Here is a 21,717-nt window from a genome sequence, read left to right on the forward strand (position 1 = left end):
TAAAAAATATATAAGTTAAATTATTTGTATAAGTTATATCAAAATTAATTGTCACAAAATTTATTATTTAAATTTACATGAACATTGAATATATATTAGAAATTTTGATGTTATATATTACAACATTATTTATTTTATATCATAATTGGATTATTAATTTAGTTGGCTAAAACATCATGTTAATAATTTGAAAATTACATGTTTGACTCTTCCTTGGACCATTAGTCATAAAACATATTATTAAAAAAAATTAAAAAAAAAACTTGCAAATTGGATTCATACGAATTAATCCATATTCCTTGTATGAAAAGACAAAATAGAAAAATCGTGAAATTACCGAATCAGAGTTAATGAGGTAAATTTATCCTTTTCAGCTGTTATTTTAAATTCTTCAATTTCCTGGAAAAAAAATTAGCCGATCAAATTGCTCCAGAATTTTAAAATTTCGGAATTTAAAAACCTCTTTAAAAAAAAACTTCCTGGTCCGATTTTCATTATGAAGTGAGTCATAAGTTTTCGATAACAACACCCCGTTAGACATATATCACGCTTGACACGCACATGAGAATGTTACTTCATAATCAATGTTGTGTCTTTTTGAGGAAGGAAAAACAAATCTCTGAAGCTAGATATTCCTTATTTCTATCAACTTTTTTCCCACTATGCTTTAGCATAAAGACTATTTATTCCTTAATATGGCTTTACAAGTTCTGTGTACGGACCTCATTTAGCGAGATTAGCTCAGCCTGAAATGCTTCTTTTCATCATGGCCGATATTATGGATAATTTAGGTTCATAACTCCACATTATATGTAGCAGAGTTCTACATTACATACAAAAACAGTTTCAATAAATAAGGTTGTGTTTGAAAAAACTAATTTAAAAAATTAGCTCAAAGTTAAAAAGTTAATTGTAGTTAAAATTTAATTAGAAATTAAAAAATTATCTTATTAAATTAAATTACAAATGTTTAATAGAATTATATGTTAAGGTAACTACAAAATAAACATAAATTAAAAAATCTAATAAATGTTCAAGAAAAAAATATAATAAAATAACCCGTTTATTAAATAACTAAAAAGTAACTAAAATGTCTTATCAAATTCAAATTAAACCTCTTAAAATTTTGAAATATATCTCCACTTTCTTCAAGAGTAATTGTCTCAATAAAACCATCATAATTTCCAAAAAATAAAAAACCATCATAATTATTTACCTGTTTTATCCTGCATCGAATTTCTTGGGAACCAGGTCACTGTCAATGAATTAAGAGTACTATCTAAATAAAACACCAATCTAGACGGGCATTTGATTAGTTAGCTACTAGGTTTCCGATTACACTTTTAAATTTAGTTCACAGTATTTAGTGTGAATTATAACGATAAATACATTCCATGTAACTTTTCTTAGTCACTTGTAGGGTAGTAATCTAGTTGAACATGTGATCCGATCCATCGGTGCATCATTATTGTAAGTTTGTAACCCTTTCCAATCAAGGGTCTAAAAGTACGTAAATTTCCTAAGGAAACCTCTAAACTTTAATTAGACACTTCTTGTGAGAAAACTATGAAGCCCCTAAACCTACGTTCTAGAGAAACTATAACATGCTCAATACCTAAGTATAACCTTCAAATTCGTATGAATCTCGTTCAAAAGGGGTATTTGAAGCGACAGCTTACAAGAGCTCGAGCATTCGAAGCTACAGTTTTTTTTTTAATTATTATTAAATTCTAAATGAAATAAGATCGTATACGAGGTCCATTAAACTGTTTTCATATTATGTCTTCAAAGCAAAGAACACACAATGTTCTGAAATCCATAATCCCACATCACATGGTAAAACATAAGAACACATCAGATATACCACAATCACATACACAACTCAGATTATATATGCCCAACACATAGGCAGGCACGTAAGACTTGACACTTGAGACTCCAACCGCTCAGAAACCATGAATCTTGATATGCTCCTTCTTCACGATGCCAGCCTGTTCACATTCACAAGTGAAAACATCCAACAAGATAATTAGATAGAGGATTTTTTTTAATATCGCTGGAGGTATGAATGAAGGTGTACTTGTCAGAATGTGACTGAACAAGTATGATCAGCATTCTACAGGGTAATATATACCATCAATTCAATTATAAGATTGCAAAACATTGTCACAAGACCCAACTAGGATTTGTGCTAAATAAAGTCCATTCAGCTACAATACAACCATGATTTACGCTTCCTTTTCGTTTCTCTCTGCATTCTCTCTTACAAGACCAAAAAACTTCAAGTTAAATAAATTTTCTACTCTTTTAGAGGGGTAAATAGGGCATGGGTGCACATTCACCATATATAATTCAAAAATATTGGATATGATCACTGGATTTTACTGCCAAATTATTTGTCAAAAGACTGTCCAACTAAGATTGCAACATCAAAATTACTTATGAAGATTGTTCAAAAGGATATCCAGTTGCCTACGCTATTACTATGTCATTCCCAAGACCAATAAATAAAACCAAAAGGTACAATCAAGAAGCTTATTCTCTAAAATGAGTCATTCCAAAAATAAGCCTTGAAACACCATTGTGAAAAACAGCAAAGCAAGAAGAGGACTTGAAAAAATATGAAAATTAAAATGAAGAAATTAATTAGGACAACACACTATATAGCACAAACATGAGGCAATAGTTACCTGGACCAGGAAGGTAGAAACATTCTTCCTCTGATCACCTTGAAGTTGAATAACCTACAACCACATACATGTGTAACTTGAATTAACAAGGGATAAATCATTGTTTGACAGGAGGATGTCAACAACACATACCTGTCCTAGTTCTGGGTCCTGAACAACTGTTCCATTGCAACAGAACTCTTTCTTAACATCTTTAAGTATCTTGTTATAGCTGAATTCTTTTTTCAATCCCTGAACGGTTGTCAGGCTTTTCCTTCCATTTCGCTGCTGTACGCGAATATGCACATACTCCTTTGACCCAGCACCCGAGTCATCAGCATTTGCATCAGCAAAAGGATCTACAAATTGAGGGCAGACAACACATTACACACACACACACACACACACACACACACACACATATATATATATTGCATTCAATCACTAAATATAACTGGTAACAATCAGTCACTAAGTACCTATAAGATATACAGATTACTTACAGCAAGACATAAAAGTTAGAATAGTTTGACACAGAAATTGTGAAGTTCAACAATAGGTACCCTATTCTGCTAGTACAGATACCACAATAAAACTAAGAGAGGAAACATTTAAAGAAAAAACCCACTATGTTAATCTTACATATATACTGATATTTATTCCCTGGAAAAAGATCACAACATACCGAAGGCAGTAGGAATTTGATCGTCTAATTCAGACATAAAACTTGACTCTCTAAGACCAAAGGTTCTACCAACCAGATTGCTCAGACCTGAAATTACAATCAACAAATTAGCTACATTGAATTACTATGATAGCACGCTTTAACAAATTACAAAAGTAAAACCAGTGTCATTAACAAATTACAAAAGTAAAACCAGTGTCATTAATCATCGCATCAAAATAATCTTCAACACACCAAACGAAAGAAGATATCAGCATTGACCATCCCATGTATTAAAAATTGTTTACCTAATTACCTTTGTTTCGAATTAAAAACCCCAAAAATAATGCAACTAAATGATTTAAAATGAAAGCAATTAAATAAAATCCACAATTAGTTTAAACTTTTTCACAATTTAAAATACTGAATTTAGATAAATTCAAAAGATCTCAGTAGCACAAAACTGAATGCTTTCCTAGATTACAGGTTTTGACTTAAAATTGATATAGTTCATAGTGACAATCTAGCAACCACACCGTCAAAAAGTTATCACAGAAAAAAAAATCCCATACCTCAAAAATCACCGTACACCAAAATTAAAATGGAATATTGAATTAGAAAAAAAAACAACTTTCACTAATCACAAATATGCGATTTATAGCTGAAAGATCTGATCAAGAATATATCAAACCCCAAAAAAATTGTATGGTAACCGAATAAAAAAGCAGCAAAGAAAATTGAGACGAACTTAGATCATGGGTGATAGAGCGAAAGTCGAACCCTAAAATTAGCACGGAAGAGAAATCAAATCTGAGAAGAAAAGATGATCGGAGATTACCTGATCCGAAACTTAAGGTTTCGATACGTCAAAGGTTGGGTCAAAAACCGAAACCCTAAACCGGATAAGGCTGAAGTGAAACTTTGATGGTCTTTTCTTTCTGCAACTGGGTGAGGTGTGGTTATGGTTGGAAGAACAGGTATTTAATAAAGAATATCGCAAGGGGCACGTGTGTCACGTGTTATGATATGGAGAAAACAGAGAGTTTGTGACGCCACTAGAACTTGGGTCTGTTTTAAAAAATTAGTTCCGATTGAATTGGATTCTAATCGAAGTTAAGTTGAATTTTTTTATGTTATTTTATAAAATTAATCTAGTTAATTGAATTATTTCTATAAAATTAGCTTGATTAATTGAATTAATTTTTATTTAAATATTTTTTATTTGAAAAAATAAATTCAAAAGCTAATTCGAAGATGAGTTCAAATTGGACTCTAAAACCTAGTTTAAAATAGGTTAAAAACTAATTCAGATCACAACCAATTTTTTAAAATCAATTTAATCTTAAACCAATTTCTAAATTAGTTTGATTATTTAGATATTAAATCGAACGGGTTAAAATAATTTGAAACCAATTTGATTCGATTTTTTTACCCAACTAACTTTTGCACATCTTTACCGATTAATATAGTTCATTTAATCTTGGAAACCCCCAATTTATGCATTTTGGATGGATAGGAGAAGTTCAAACTGTAAAATAAATTATTTTTTCAAGGTTTATATTCAATTCGCGGAAGTCTATTGTGAAATTAAATTAAGAATAAAATTTAGTATAAAATGATATAATTTTATACTAATTTTTTTTAACAGGCTGGGCCCAAATAGTAATTTAATTTTTTTTAATGAAATCAATTTTGAAAGTGATATAATTTTTGTTTGAATATTTTTCTTATAAAATTAAATTAAGAATAAAATTTAGTATAAAATGATTGATCCAACACAAAAGTTGTTCATAGTTATTTTAATTTAGAATCAATTATGCATCCAAAAGTAATGATAAAATATTCTTTGACGTGAAATAATTAAACATGTAAAGATTTATCTAAAATCAATTTTAAATTCAAAATCAATTCTGTAACATGAAACCAAAGAGTGTTCACTGGGTTCAATCAAACCCATGACCAAATTTATACAAATTTGAACAAGTTGGGTTTGGTCAATTTTTTTATATTTTTTTGTGAAATCCAAGCAACCCAATTAATAATTATTATTATCATCATTGAAATAATTTCTTTTTTTAAGATCGAAATGATTTCTTCTTAACTCTTGATATAACTAAATATACACAGGAAATATATAAACGAATATTTAAATATTCAATTAAATGTTGGCTAAATTACGCAGTCTTAGAAAATAAATAAATATATAAATAAATAAAAAATGACAATACCTAAATTTGAGATAACCAAATTTCTTGGATGATTTTTATTGTGAAGTTTTCATCTTTTTTGTTGTCGTTCCTCTGATTGTTGACTACTTAATCATAATACTATATTATTATATGCTAAAGTAACAAATTTTTAATGTCCAATAACAAATCTTTCCACCAACAAAGGTTGGTTAAGTTGGTAAGCAATGGATTCATATCCAAAAAGGAAGTGGATTTGATTCTCGCTACCGATGTGATGACCTTATTGATAGTCAATTTATAAGTACCTCTATAAGTACTCTTTGAACCTTAAGACCTATCTTGATCTTGATGAGTTCCCAGGATTCAACTCAAAAAAAAATTCATCATAAAAAAATAAAACAAATCCTTCTAGTTGTTTACCAACATGTCACTAGTCCGAGTAGAATTAGACTCAATCTCCTTAAGCAAGATCTTAGATTTGAGTTGTGTGAATGAAAAAAAATGTGATTGAGAGGAGAGACCCCACTAATATGATCAATTAGATTCTTCAGCAAAGATTAGTTGTGAGCAAAGTTAGTGGATACTCCACACTAATGCCATGATAACCCCAAAAATAAATCATTCATACTATCATGTGTGGCTTAGACCCTCTCTTTCTAGCACAAATGTTCCAACCTCAAGTCCACTGCATGGGTAGGATCACTGCGTCTAAGGTATTATCAACTTTGGCATTGGGATGAGCCTCATAGTTTTGCTCTTAAGAAAATGAGGGTATTTATAAACTATTCTTAACCTCGATTCATAAGCAATGTGGGTAATGACAAATCTTAATACAAGTGTTTGTTGTTGGATAACATGTAAGCTTGCTAATAATTTATAAAGGTAAGTTCAATTTTTTCATTCACATTAACCCAAGCTTAGGTGCTCAACTCAATTTTTTCAAAATAAAATATTAAATTATTGAAAAAAAGAAGAATTGTTGATTTGATAAACTTGCATTGCTTATAGAAGAAGTTTAAGGTGAAAACTTCTTTCTTCAACAAAAAGTTTTGTTCCCAAACATGCGTGAATTGTGTCAATTTTTATCAAGAACGAGAAAGTCAAGTACAATTATACAACTTACTTGATTGATTGATTGATTTTTCTTATCTTGACTCTTTCAGTTTCTACAATTATAACAAAGATATTTTGAGCAATAAAAATAATCAAAACAAAATTGTTTAATACTATGAAAGATAAATTTCTTGCATGCAATATGATTATTTATATTGGAAAAAAATAACAAAAAGCTTCAATTTTTATATTTGATTATTGATGATGTCAAAGACTTAAAAGAACCAGAAGCAATACTATATAGTTATAGGTATGTATTGTTTTAATTTGTATTTCATTTTGCATTTTTTTTGTAATGACAATACTTTAGTATCAATTTTTAGAACAAATTACAATAATCTCCCAAAGGTTTACTCAAATTACACTTGCATCTCCTCTTTTTCTTACATTACTTTGGTCTCCCCTCGTCTACACTATTAACTAACATATTCTTCTCTTTTTTCAAATCCAAGAATGCCCTCCCTTTTGTTTCCAACAAATCTAACATATAGAATAACCAAACATTGATGTGGTCAAGAATGGAGCCATATACATCACGGGGTTTGTCAGCACCACTGCCTTGGTGCTCGATGCCTACATTGTTCCTCAAAGCGGGAGGTTTCAACACAAGGGAGGATGGGGGGAATGATGGTGATACCAATGAGAAGGAAGTTAGATCTCATTGTAGATCTTGAGTTCTCACATATCTCGCTCACCATTTTTGTAGATCTCTCTATTCTTTGTCAAGGTCACACATCACAAGAAGACCATTAGCATTGCCTGCAACTACCACTAGAATATTCAATACAAGGAGATCGATGATGAGTTGACCTCCTTTCACCATCGTATGCAATTATTGGCTACCTCCACCACCACCTCTTAATGCCTTTGATGTTGCAACACCTTTTACTTGTCTTCTGGATCTTGTTATTTGATTTTATTTATTCATATCCATTTGGCAAAGAGATTGATGATGGGATGATATGTTGAATGGTAACAATGGAAAGCTCAAATTTGTTTTATTTTTTAATTTTGATATGATTTTTACTATGCATCGTATTGGAGTTGTGTCTATTAGGCAAGACACAATATTTAAATCTTGGTTTAATTATTGATTTGGATTTGGATTTTTTTTCTTTACATATTCATATTTGGAATATTGGATTTTAATTATTTATTTGGATTTGGATTTGGATTTGTTTCTTCACGTATTCAAATCAAGGTGTAATTATTGATTTTATTGTATATGTTTGTGTAATTTTTAGTTGACTATTTGATTGAATGAGAAAAGATTGTGAAATTTTTGTTCATTGCAAAAAAAAAAAATATATCTTAAGGTGTTTAACGAAAAAGATGATATAGGGGCATTTCAGGAGGAAAAAAAAATACACATGCGTGTCACATAACCCTTAAATTAAACAAAGTTAATATCGTCTGAAGTGTAGGGGGTGTTAATGTAATAGAAAGACAAAAGTTATGGGGGGTTGTAGGGTGGAAAAAAAGAAGGGGGTGCATGGTAATTTGAGTAAACCTAAAGGGAGGTTGCTATAATATGCTCTAATTTATATATTTTTATATATGCATGTATTTGAATGATAAATGTTATGTGACTTCAAATTTTAAGTATATAAGTTAACTATTTTGGCCCCCTCAAAATATTAAGCAAGGTTTGCCACTAGATGTGGGACTATTTTGGTGTATCATAACAAATATATTTTATAAACTTCATAAATTTTAAGTTAATGAGAAATATGTAATTACTTTTCACTTTAAATTTCACAATTAAAAGACAATGTGAAAATTATAGGGATTCCTTGAAGATCACCACTACCCCAACCAAGAACTCACCTTGCCCTCTAGGGTTTTAGAAATCATGCTAAGAAAATTGGATTGTAGGGATGAGATGCCTAATGCCTATCCTTAGCCCAAGGGCAAATGCTTTCCCTTATAGATTGACCCTATTCATTCTCAAATGGTGCATAGGCTCTAGTCGACTTTATTACTAAGCTCACATCGGGTTCTTTTTCAATAACCTAGTATGGACATTATATGTTGATGACTCTTCTATTTAGTAGGTATATTGTTGGAATCAAATGATGAAATCATTCTTGAACATGCCCTTATTTTCACTTTCCTCACTTCCAATAATCAAGCCAAGTATGAAGCATGTATATTCAACACATAAATGATTACAAGTCTAGGAGAAAAGTTTATGTCATCTCCCAAATAAATAAGGCTTACCAAGTAAAAGAGCCTCTATTACGAAATTATTTGGTAAAAGAGTTATTGTTGGGAAAGTTTGAGAATGTTGAGTTTCAGCAAATTCCTATGGAGCACATGTTAAGGATGACATCTCATCAAAACTTACAAGCACTCCTCGAGAAATAGCAAGTTAATGGTGCAATAGATCATTTCTAAGCTCAACTTTGTGTTGGTAATTAACACCGAGCCAACCTAAATTACAATCATCATGGAGTACTTGTGGGATAATACCTCCTTAACAAAGAAGAAAGAAACATGTCAAGTCATAAGGTTAGCATCTCAATAAATAATTAGTGAAAAAGACACTAATAAAAGAAACGAGTAAGATTATATTATAAAATGACAATTTAAAAATTTTCTTCCTTTCGGTTGTTATAAAAAATATCCATTTCCTTGAAATAGTTATGACTTATGAGAAAACTAATGAGCCCCTAAACCTACCTTCTAAAGAATTTTTCATATGCTCAATACCTAAACAATAAGTATAATGTAAGTGTAAAATTAAAATAGAATTTGCGCCATGAAAATTAGCTATAATATTAAAATTGGTATGAATTTCATTATCCAAAGGCGTATTTTGATGCAGCAATGAGCATACAATAGCAAAAACACTTCAAAGCTACAAAGCTTTCTTTTATTAAAATTATCGATTTAAATTTTAAGGACCCTTTAAAAGAAATAAGATGGGATAAGACTCCATTAAATTGTTTTCATATATGTCTTTAAATCAAACAACACACAATCTTCTTAAATCCATTATCCTACATCACATGGTTAAACATTGGAACACACTTGGAAATAGCACAATCACATACACAACTCAAATTATCTATGCTCATCGCATAGTCAGGTAAGTAAGACTTGATATTTAAGAAGACTCTAATTGCTCAGAAACCATGAACCTTCATATGCTCCTTCTTCACAGTACCAGTTTGTTCACATTTACAAGCGAAAAAACCAACAAGATAATTAGATACAAAATCCTAATGTCCAAATTTCTTGAAAAATTCTTCAAAAAAAAATATCACTAGAGGCATGAATCATAGTATACTTGTCAGTATCTGCCTGAACAAGTATAATTAGCTTTCTATAGTGTGTGGATACCATCAATTATAAGATTGCAAAGCATTGTGTGGTAAGACCCATATATGATTTGTGCATAATAAAGTTCATTTAGCTACTACAATACAACCATGACTTAGGTCATTAAAATTTACTTTTGCTTCCTTTTTGTTTTTCTCTTTGCATTCTTTTTCTACAAATTTTCTACAAAATTTTCTTGAATTTGACTTAGTTGCATTTGGAATTGAACCAACATTAAATATTTATGCACTTGTATAGGCACATGGGAGAAATGAAAAACAATAATAAGGATGACATAACCACGAAGGATAGTTGTCGGTTGGTATTTGCAAGAAGATTACACGATATATATTCAATTGTTAGAGATGATTTGAAGGAAGTGACCTACTCCAATATCATCAACAATAAGTTTTCTCGTATGACTTATTTATGGTTTCAATTTAATTATGGTATTTTTAAAGAGGGATTGTAGGCTTCGGATCCGAGACTAATGACAATTTCCAAATAAAGAAAATTTAAATTATATTTAAGAAAAGATATGAAGGGATAATAATTAACCCAAAAATTAGAAATAATCAATTGAAACTCAGAGTCAATGCATTAATTGAATTTCAACTTTCAAATAACACCTCCTACTGGGATAATAATTCAACACACCTTAGATATGATCTTTTACGGATGCATAGAGCCTATTCTGTTAGTAAGATATACTATGAGGTATTAGAAAAATACCCATTCTCTCTTTCTTGAGAAACAATTATATTAACATGTTTAAACCATTTAAAACATTAATCTAAGGGTAGTTTAGATTATATGTTTTCCCTTCAAGGATCTAGAAATGGGGGGAAAGAGTCAAAGGAAGTTTAATTATGAACTTAACAAAATAAATTCTAATAATTTAATCTTAAGAAAAAAATAAAGTTAAATAAAGGAAATATCAACTCAAAGGAAATAGTTGTTGGTCTGATTCTTAAGTTTCATGACAATCGTTAAGTCATGTAAAGGTAAATATAAGCCAAAACATAAAAATGACACTAACTGTTCGCAAAATACATACTCATCATTCATTTCACTCAGTAAATATCGAAGTATCTAACATAAATAGATTATTCACTAACTTTTGCGAACGTCTCGTTGTACTCAATTCAAACTCTTCTTCATTTTCCTGCAAGCCATTGACTTCTTCTATCAAAATCACAACCTTGAAATCCACTTATCACCCCTCCAGGACCACTTGTTGCTCTGATTTCCCTCCCTAAAGCTCCAACACACAAGTCCTTCTTCAAATCCAAAAATTGAAGGGTGAAAAATGGCTTTACGGGTGGTGGCAACAATGGAGAAAGTAAGGGCTTATTGGGAAAGGAAGAAAATTTGATATTGAGTACGCCGAGAGCTCACGTATCCACGAGGGGCAACAACCAGTGAAGTGATCTTGGGGGTGGTAGGCAGAGGAGTTGTAGAATCAATGAAATCGTAGTGATGGCAATAACGATGATGGTGGCTAGATGGGGGGAATTCATAACCATAAATGATGGTTTGCGATGGATGAGAGTGTGATCATGTTACAATGGAAAAAGAAGAAGGTTCGATGGTGTGTTTTTTAGGGGTATTGCGAGAAGAAACGATGAAAGTGTATCTCTCTATGGGAAGTGCTTTGTCCTTATTTGTGTGTTAGAAAAATGAGCAAATTGCTAGAGAAAGAAAAAGAAATTATTTGATAATATTAGAGATAGAGAAATGAGTGAAGTGTGTGTGTGTGTGTAAGAGAGTGAGAGAGAAGGAAATAATTTGATTTTATAGAAAGCAATGAAAGTAAAGTGAGAAAGATAGGGATTGAGGGAAATATAAGTGAAAAACAAAAATGTATACTACTAGAATATTGAATATTAATTAATATAAAGATTATTTTATTCCTTATTATATTACTATCGTTATTATAATAATATAACAAAAATTTAAGTAAAACATATTGATAACGTAATGTTTAGGGTTTTATTTCACATTAGATTCAACTTATAGGCCAAGTATAACCCAATCATGATGTAGTAACTCAATTATCGTCCAAGTCGTCTCCCAATTGAATACATGAGAGATTTCATGTAATTATTTAACTAAGAACTAGGTTTTTGTATTTTTTTTGTGATTGCCATAAAATAAATTGTAATAAAAATTAAATGACTAAAATAATTAACTAAAGATAGAAATACTAGACTTGGATGGTGACGTTGATCTTGATGAATGAATGTCCAAGTTTTGACTTGGAATTCGCTTGATCCACTGTAACTTCACAATTATCTACTTATCCCTCTTGCTCATCCTCAATTCACTAATGTATTCTATTCCAACTCCCACATGGTTGTAAATTCTAAACTACTTGTCTGATACTCAATCCCTTGGACATACCAACACAAGCAATCAACATAAATGGTCGAGAATTAGTAAGACTTAACCAAGATTATTCTATCCCTAGAGATAATCACAATTAAGAACTTAATTCATATTCGGGTTTCAACAAGGTTTGCCAAAGTGAAAGTCTTTCCTAAATTCATTTATAAGATGATCAATCAAATAAAAGCATTTAGTACAAAAACAAATAAAGAACTCAAGATGAAATATTAAATTGATAGCATTAAAACAAAACAAAGTTCATCATTTCTTCTCCTAGGTGGAAGGAATTACTCTCATAAAAATAATACAATGAAAGCTAGAATGTCTAATAGAATAATCTTGGACTGTTCAGGACTTCTACACACCATTACAATGAATGTCTAGTCTCCTATGTATACAATTATAGCTAGGTTTATTTAAGAATATAATCACAGGAAATTACAAACAAATAATATCTCTAATTAGTTCAAGTAATTATCTTATTCTTCAGCTAATTAATCCTTGAAAAATATCTTACTCTTGATTTTCCTAACTTTTATCTTTAATTTCTGTAATTTCTCCTTTCTGAACTTTCTATTGATTTTGGGTCTCTAGAGTTCTGCATGAATGACCTGTTTTCGTTGAAAAACTATCAAAAATTCATTAAAAATAACTAAAACTAAAATTCTACCTAAGACAAAGTAAAAACTGAATTTAAAGCTAATTTGATTAAAAACAAGGTCTCAAGTTAACTAAAATATCAAATAAACGTTACAAAATGTATATGAAAATCTGATAAATTTGAAATTTATCCCATAACAAAAAATTTATACACCATTATTGATAATGTATTCAAAATATAAAATTCTCTACATATGACACTAAACAAGTTGTCATAAGTCAATCCAGGTTCATTTTGAATGCTATGAATGAAACGATAAGTAAAGGCACTAGTAACTTCCTTACCACTTAATGTCTGACCAAACCAATTTACATCATTTAAGAATATTAAATTCCTTAATGTTATAAAAAAACATTAAATGGTTGATAGAAGGGGAAATTTTACTAACAAAAATATTCAACTAGACTTGACCATCATCATAAGTTGAAATGCAAATTGTTAGGGTTTTTCCTATAACTTTATTAGCTTTAGGACATCTATGATCTTCCTTTCATATTGCTATAGAAGACACAATTTTAATTCACCAAATGAGTATCCACAAAAAGTGTTCACAAAGCAAGCATTTTGAAGCAAACACATTCTTCTAACACAAAATTGACAAATCAAGAATGGTAATTGTGCACTTAAAAAGACAGATCTAGAGATGGTGACTAGATTATATCTACTTTATTTGGGAACACCTATTTCATTCAAAATCGTGTTTACCATAAGACGAATAATGCATCCATCTTAGGCCTTTCCAAGCTCTTATTTTACATAATAATAATAATAATAATAATAATAATAATAATAATTACATCAAATTTTATTAGTTATATTATTAGCAGTTACTTTGTTAATAAGATATGCAATTTAAATATATATATATATATATATATATATATTTTGTTGAAGTTTACTCAAAAAATAACTCATTTATAAAATTGTATGAAAAATTAATTTTCATTTGTTAATAAGGCATTAGAGTAAACATTAAATATTTTAAAATAGTTATTTTTCAATACATGTAATATTTATAAAATAATAATAATTCTTGCATTTTTTGCCATTGTAAAAAAGAGTTTTCCAATTTTTTTATGTTCAATTTAAGATCAAGTATGTCGCAAGATCATGATTAAATGAACTACCACAATGAGATGTTGAAATGGCCTTATTATTAAACTTTTAAATAACAAATTTATAGTTAAAACTTAAAAAATTTAGAAGAATGAAATAAAAATTGATAAATCATATTAAAGTAAAATTTGCCTAAGGCCCAAAATATTGTAGGCACAACCCTGATTTCATTCTTAATAAGAAAATATCATTTAAATATAAAGTTTTTTTTTCCTTTGGTGTATTGGATTATTTGTAGTAGGAAAAGATTTTGCCATTGTCATGTGCATATGTACATGCCACTTGACTCTAACAACAAATGAATTAAAATTTGATGTACTAATGGATTTCATTGAGTATTAAAGGAGTGTTATATTCCAAGCTATGTTTGGTATTGAAATCTTAACTTATGCTTATTGTGATAATATTTTAAAGCATCCAATATAGTCTTACTCTTTGATGTTTTATTAAAAGAATTATCCACCGTCCAACACGCTATAAATAAACAAGTGTCCAAAGTTTTATAATAAACCAACACCAAATATGTTGAGATCCTTTATACATCCATATTGGAATAAGAAACCTAAACAAATGATTTATATCTAAGTTTTCTATTATCCAATACCCACACAATACACGAGTAGACATCACAAGGTTGATTCTACTTGAAAAGTTTTATACCTTTTCCGGTCTCTCAACTTTTCAAATTTTGCTTATCATTTGAATTTAAAGTGTGTACAAAGGTGATACAAAAAAAAATAGCATATTCTCTACAAAGTCGTTTTATAGAAGTAGTGGAGACAAAATATTCGCTATACAGAAAGGATAGTACCTATGTCCTTTTTCTCTCTCCACCCTAAGATATCATGTTGCATCTTTTTTGCTATGAGATAATGGAAAAATTCATGAAGACTCGGATTCCCTAAACGAAATGCTTTTCTGAAGCCTATAAAAGGAGAATAAAGCACAACACACAACTATTCTTGCAATCTATGATATTTAAGTGCTATTAAATTTGCTCTGAAACAATTTTTCTTTGGATGATCAAACACAAGTGCTTAGTGTGCTATACTCTACTTAGCAAAGTTTTTATGTAATCATTTCTTCATTGTATATCATGTTTGTGAAAGTGGATTTGAAATTGTATTTCATTCAAACTACTGCTTAGAAAGCCATGGATGACTTAGTGATCAAAGAATACTTGGTGTTTATCAATTTCAGGGGAAGTTGAGGGTGTGCCAAAAGTAGCCTAGAAAATACTTGTGTAAACTAGAAGTGATAGGGTATAATACTTATTTTCTAATCAATTTTGATTCATGAAACCCTTCAAAGATTTTAAGGAGAATTGGATGTAGCTCAAGATTTGAGTGAACCAGTATAATCAAGTGTTCTAACATGTTTTCTCTTGAGTTCATTTCAACACATATTGGATGCACAAGTTCTAGATCAATTTGTTTTTTTGAGAAAATGTTTTTAGCTTTTTGGGTGATCTCTGCTTATAACTTTATTTTATAAAATTTGGCTAAAAATTGTGTTGAACAATCTTTTAATCAATCTATTTTCTAAGTGTTTTGCCATAGTTGTTTTAAAAAAGGTTTCATATTTAAGAAAAAGTTTTAAGTTTTCACTAACAAATTGTTCAACCACCCGTTCTAGTGTGTTCCATTTATTTTAATACATACATGCATGCATGCATGTTGAAGCAAAACCTCTTTTGAAGTTAAATTTTTAATGATAACAAACTATCAAGAAGCAAATTCTAAGTCTTCTAGTCTAAATTAAGCTACTAATGGTATGATTTGAGCATAAAATTATTAGACAAAAACTTGATCAAGAAACAAGAAGAAAGGCGTGAAGCATCATTCTAAAGTATGCCAACTTACATAAGATCTTCCCTATCAAAAGTAAGACTACTAGAAGATAGCTAAACATAAGCATGAAAAATAGCTCATGCTTTTAGAGATCAAAGTACAACAAAGTCAAAAGTTGTATATGACCAGAAACATAATCAAAAGGTGTATCCAGTCAATTGATAGTATGAACAAAAGCTCCAAATGATAAGATGAATCTCTAGAAGATGAAAAATTGAAGAATAAATGGGACACAAATGTCTACATTATTCAAAAGCAACTACACTAGAAGTAGCAAACTTGGAATCATATCTGCAAGTGTTTAGAAGCATAGATTACTTGATGAAAACAAAGCAACTAGAAGCACAAAGATTATCTCACAAGCCTTGTAATAACCAGAAGCTACCACGAGAAACATTCTTTAAAGATCAATCTTCAAATGTAGCACCCATAACATGTACTAGAAGCTTTCATATGGAAATATACCTAGACAATAGGAAGCACCAATTATCACAGTTTGAATTTTAAATTGTGCTAGTTGTATGCAAAAAATGGAGTAGATAATACATCAAGAAAATAGTTTAGAAGTTTTAGAATAGATAGGGAAAAACAATCAAAATATAGTTATGTGAAAGGAACAATCAATACAATATTTGAATGAGTTTGAAATTTCCTCAAACAATCATAAACGACTAGTACAAGGCCTATAAAAAGACTCATTAAAAAGAGTCAATTGTAAGGAAGAAAAACAACCAAGAGGGGTATGATAAATTTTTTTGAGTTATTCAAAGAGAATATCTAACCGGTGATAGAGAGTCTTCCTAAACCAAAACACTCTAGGATTAAAGCCAACTTTTTATTCATCTTAAAGAGTGTACGTAAGTCTCCAAATTATGTGTAACTTTATTTAAGTAAGTATTTAGAGAGGGACATTTGAGTATGTCCAAGCATAACCCTATAAGTGGGGAACTTAGAAGATTAGTTAAGGGACTATTACTTCTAGAGTTGTTTTTGTACACAAGAATGTTTGTTGTGTTAGTCTATAATAAGGTTGTTGTTGAGTTTGAGGTGGATCAATTGGTCACCAAAAGGGTGGTTAAATAGTGACATATGATATGACTAGGGTATTTTCTGTACAAAATACACTTGCTTCTAATTTTTCTTCTCAAGCTTCTTACTTTAAAATTATAAGTTGTTTAGGAGGAAGGTTTTTCCTTCTCAACTACTTGAATAAAACGATAACATAAAGTAAAGCTTCCAATTAAAACTTAATATTATTGCTTTAGAAGTTACCTTTAAAATCACAGATTTTGGTTTTTCACTTTTTTGATCCAGGGTAGATTTTGTTTTTGAATATGAAATCTACTTTGTATAAAACTTTTTATAAAATATTAGAGTAATGCATTTGTAAACAAGGTTTTTTTTTTCAAAACTAAAGGTAAGGATACATCTAAAAGTAAAAAAGAAATAGTAAAAAAAGATACAACACACGGAGGAATTTATACTGGTTCATCCCAACGTAGGCAACATCCAGTACCTATACATGTAGGCTTTCACTATTAAGACTAAACACATTACAATGGCATTCTTTCTTTTGAAGCCTCCACATGCTTGTACACAAGTATTCTAAATCTTTGTAGGTTCCACTTAGTATTCTTTGCTTGTCTCTACAGGTAACATCCAAACCAATATGTTAAACCTTTATAGGATCCACTCTGAATTCTCTAAGCCTCCATAGACTCTTCAAAGTATTCTTTCAAAAAGTCTCTTCAGGCTTCACTCAAGTATTCTTTTAAAAAGTCTTTTCAAGCTTCACACCCTCAATAGCAACTGCTACTAGACTTACATGACACAATTTTTTTCACTTTAAACTTTAGAAACAACAATCATTTGATTACCATTTTAAGCAATGTTATTAAACTTGAAATAATTATTGACTTAGTCAAGGTAATGGGTCTCTAAGTCATGGGTTGACCCAGTGAGTCACTTATTAACTCGCATGACTTGGTCTATGCTAAAAAAAATTAAATAATTTACAACATATATATATATATATATATATATATATATATATATATATATATATATATATATATTGAAGTTAGCTTAGTAGTAAGTTAAGTGCTTAATATATTGAAGGTTGCATGTTTTATTTCATCTTATAATAAATATTCAATATATTTTCATATTATATAATTCATGTTTCAAATATATATATATATATATATAGCATATATCTTATGGCATACTAGTTAATGTGTTTTATAAAAAATACTAAGTCAAGTGTTCGATTCTAATTGTAGGAGATTTTATAATTACATCTTGGGTTTTATTAGCCCAATGTGCCTATTCACATGTGGTGTCACACAACCCAATGTTCTCATTCAGTGACCACCTCATGTAGTGTGCCAACATTTATACATTGTTCAATAAACTTACTTTCATTATGTCCTATCATTTCCTCTATTTTTTTGCTAGTTTTCAAAAACTAGATAATTATCTAGTGGACTTTACCAAAGCCATCAAATACTTATTTCAGATGAGAGTCTACCGAAACCACAAGGGTGAAGTTGGAACAAAACATCCACAAGACTACAACCATAGAGGAGTTCAATTTACTGGAACCATCAAATACAATTTGACTGTCAAATATGGCTTTATTTCAACTTTTGTTTCTACTATTTTGCCTACATTTGAAGAATTTTTTAGGCTCAAGTGAGCTCTTCCTCCATTTTTTCATTTTTTATGAATATGTTCAACTTGGTTGGTTATGCATGTGTCGAAGTCACTGATTTTCTTAAAAATCGATGAGTCTTCATGGTACAAATTGAGTTAGATGCATAACCAATCCATAGAGAAGCTCGAACTGGCCACATGACTGGTTTCCAGGTCAACAAGGTCAATCGACTAGTTTGAGCTAAGTTTCATAACGCTGCTTCTAAGCTTTTTCCTCTAAGCTAAGGGGATGAACACTACACTGTTAGGGATGCCTTCTACTAAGGCTCCTTGTACGAACATGTTTATAGACACTCCTAAGGATTTGGCTCTACTTTGCTTCGCCTAGAGTATTTTTGGCTAAGAAGGATTCTTCTAATTTGGGTATTCTAGATAAACTATTTTGTAACCTTACCATCTCTATTTGTTACTCCTTCCTTGCAAGTTGCTCCTTCGAATTTGCATCAATATATAGAGCTCTATAGCTAGTCATTTATAGTTATTGGAGGTAGAATTCAAACTTTAAATTGTTGCATGAGTTTTCCATGTTCATACACTTAGTTGCTTTGCTCATTGATTCTCCTTTAAGTCTTCTACAACTCGTCTCAAGCTACTTCTTTCACCTTTGTTATTCTTAACCATCATGATAGCTTGTGCATTTCAAATTTGTAATGTGTTCATTGTGCGGTCTTAATGGTTCTTCATGATTTTTGAATTTGAATCATGGAAAGTTTTCTAAAGATTGGTTTGGAACATGTCTTCTAGAGATGATATGGTATTTGCAATGCATTGTGCTATAATCTTCAATCTTCTAATTTTTTGTCTTTATCAAGGACTTATTGTCTTCTTTGAGTTCCATTCTTCTAAATATTTTCAACTATAATGGAGAACTCTTAGCTTTAGAATCAATACTTCCGAACACTAATGCATGTCTTCTAACTCGTAAGACTTAGTGCGTGCTTTTGAATACTCCAAACACTTTTGTCTTTACTAAACAATTCTGCAACATATCTTCTAATGATCCCTTTGTCATGTGTAGCTTTTAATATCTACCCTTGACTAAAGCTACCCCCAACATGTGCTTTTGATAATATACAACTTTTGATATTTGCACTTTGACCTAGAAAACATGATTGTCTCTAGAGTTAATTTGCTTCCATTTGTTTTTGTTCCTGATCATTTTTAGGACATTGTGCGAAACTAAATTTTCTCCTTTCTAAATTGGAATGAGTGATGCTGAACACTTTTCCATCCTGAATCTCTAGTACTTTATTGATATATGCTTTTTAAGACAAGCCTAACAATCCTTGTGATCTATTTCGGAATATTTTTATCCATATCACATAGCTTGCCTCACCCATATCTTTCATTTCAAAGTTGATAGAGAAAAACTTCTCAGTCTCATGAAGAAGATCAAGATCATTAGTTGTAAGCAAGATATATTCAACATACAGTATTAGAAAAATAACCTTACTTTCACTGACCTTCAGATATATACACCGATCAACAATATTTTCCTAAAATCCAAAGCAAACAATGGTATCATTAAACTTCAAATATCATTGGCGGGAAGTTTGCTTAAGACCGTATATTGATTTCTTTAATTTGTACACATGCGTTTCTTTCCTTCAATTGAGAACCCCATTGGTTAGTTCATATAAACATTCTCCTCTAAATCTCCATTAAGAAAGATAGTTTTCACATCTATCTGATGTAGCTCCAAGTGATAATGGGTTACTAATGTCATGATAATCATGAAAGAATCCTTTCGTGAGATCGGTGAAAATGTCTCTTTACAATCAATGTCATCTTTCTTAATAAATCTCTTAGCAACAAGTCTAGCTTTGTAATGTTCAAGGTTTCCATGAGAGTTCCACTTAATCTTGGAGACCCACTTAGAAACAACTCTCTTACAAACCTTTGGCAATTCTACAAAGTCCCAAACACAAGTATGTTCCATGAAATTTAGCACTTTTTTCATGGCATCTAACCACTTCTCAGAATTATCACAGCTTACAACTTGTGAAAATGAAACTGAATCATTATCATTAATGCTTAAGTCTTTTTCTGTTTCATGTAAATATACCACATAGTCATTCAAAATAACTAGTCTCATTTCTCTTTGAGACTTCCTTAATGCTACTTCTTGTGGTTCTTCCACAAAGATACATCATTTTGTTGTGGTGTACTAGGCAATGTGTATTGCACACAAATGCCATGCTTCTAAAGGAGTTTAGCAAATGGACCTGAGTGTTGCCCAATTTCAAAGTATCTTTTGTAATATTCACCACCTTTATCAAACCTAATGAATCTCACATTTTTGTCTATTTGCTTTTCTATTTCATTCAAGTAAATTTCTAAGGCATCCATTGCTTGAGATTTCTCATGCAGTAAGTAGACATAATCGTAACATGAATAGTTTTCAATAAAGGTGATAAAGTATTTTTCCTTTCCAAAAGAATTAACATCGAAAGATCCACAAATACCAATATGCACAATTTCAAGAAGTTGAATACTTCTTGCAACTCCTTTCTTTGTATGTTTTGTTTGTTTTCCCTTAATACAATCCATACAAATATTTAGATTCGTGAAATCTAGATTAGGAAGAATTTCATTATTTATTAATCTTTTCATTCTTTTTCTAGAAATGTGACCTAAACATTTATGCCACAAGAAAACATATCGCTCATTCAATAAACTATGTTTAGTGCCAACATTATGATACGGAGTTAAAACAGTTTCAGTATACAAACCATCTAATTTCAATTTATATAAACCATCACAAAGAACATTAGTACCAATGAGATGATTATGCTTAAAATAAACTGAAACATCCATTACCAAAATTAAAAAAGTATCTAGTAACATCAAGTTTAGATAATGAAACTAAATTCCTAGATAAACTAGGTACATAAAGAGTTTCTAGTAAATCTAAATGATGTCCAGTGTCAAGTTTTAAACGATAAGTCTCGACTGCTTCAACTGGAGTTTTCAGTCTATTCCCCATGAAGACGAACTTCTCATTTGAGCCTAGTATTAGAAACACGAG

At 30.3% G+C, this 21,717-nt stretch overlaps 1 protein-coding gene across 1 annotated transcript; it reads right to left on the reverse strand.

Annotated features, from left to right (window-relative positions):
- Positions 1 to 1,750: 1,750 nt before the first annotated feature.
- On the reverse strand, positions 1,751 to 4,396 carry LOC114380305 (protein translation factor SUI1 homolog 1-like). The gene is made up of 5 exons (XM_028339315.1): positions 4,172 to 4,396; positions 3,355 to 3,441; positions 2,823 to 3,028; positions 2,691 to 2,744; positions 1,751 to 1,991 (listed from the first exon to the last, which is right to left on the reverse strand). The coding sequence occupies exons 2-5, from the start codon at positions 3,389 to 3,391 to the stop codon at positions 1,947 to 1,949; spliced, it is 342 nt and encodes a 113-aa protein (XP_028195116.1). The 5' UTR covers positions 3,392 to 3,441; positions 4,172 to 4,396; the 3' UTR covers positions 1,751 to 1,946.
- Between the last annotated feature and the right edge of the window lie 17,321 nt (positions 4,397 to 21,717).

Source organism: Glycine soja, chromosome 12 (assembly GCF_004193775.1).
Source record: "Glycine soja cultivar W05 chromosome 12, ASM419377v2, whole genome shotgun sequence".
In the NCBI taxonomy this organism is placed as follows: Eukaryota; Viridiplantae; Streptophyta; class Magnoliopsida; order Fabales; family Fabaceae; genus Glycine; species Glycine soja.

What these genes read in the sequence shown, in the direction of transcription:
- LOC114380305 (XM_028339315.1), bottom strand. Translation starts at nt 3,391, where the DNA reads ATGTCTGAATTAGACGATCAAATTCCTACTGCCTTCG. An exon ending in AGGACCCAGAACTAGGACAG is followed by an intron (nt 2,745 to 2,822) that starts GTATGTGTTGTT and finishes ATGTGGTTGTAG; the next exon opens with GTTATTCAACTTCAAGGTGA. An exon ending in TTTCTACCTTCCTGGTCCAG is followed by an intron (nt 1,992 to 2,690) that starts GTAACTATTGCC and finishes GAATGTGAACAG; the next exon opens with GCTGGCATCGTGAAGAAGGA.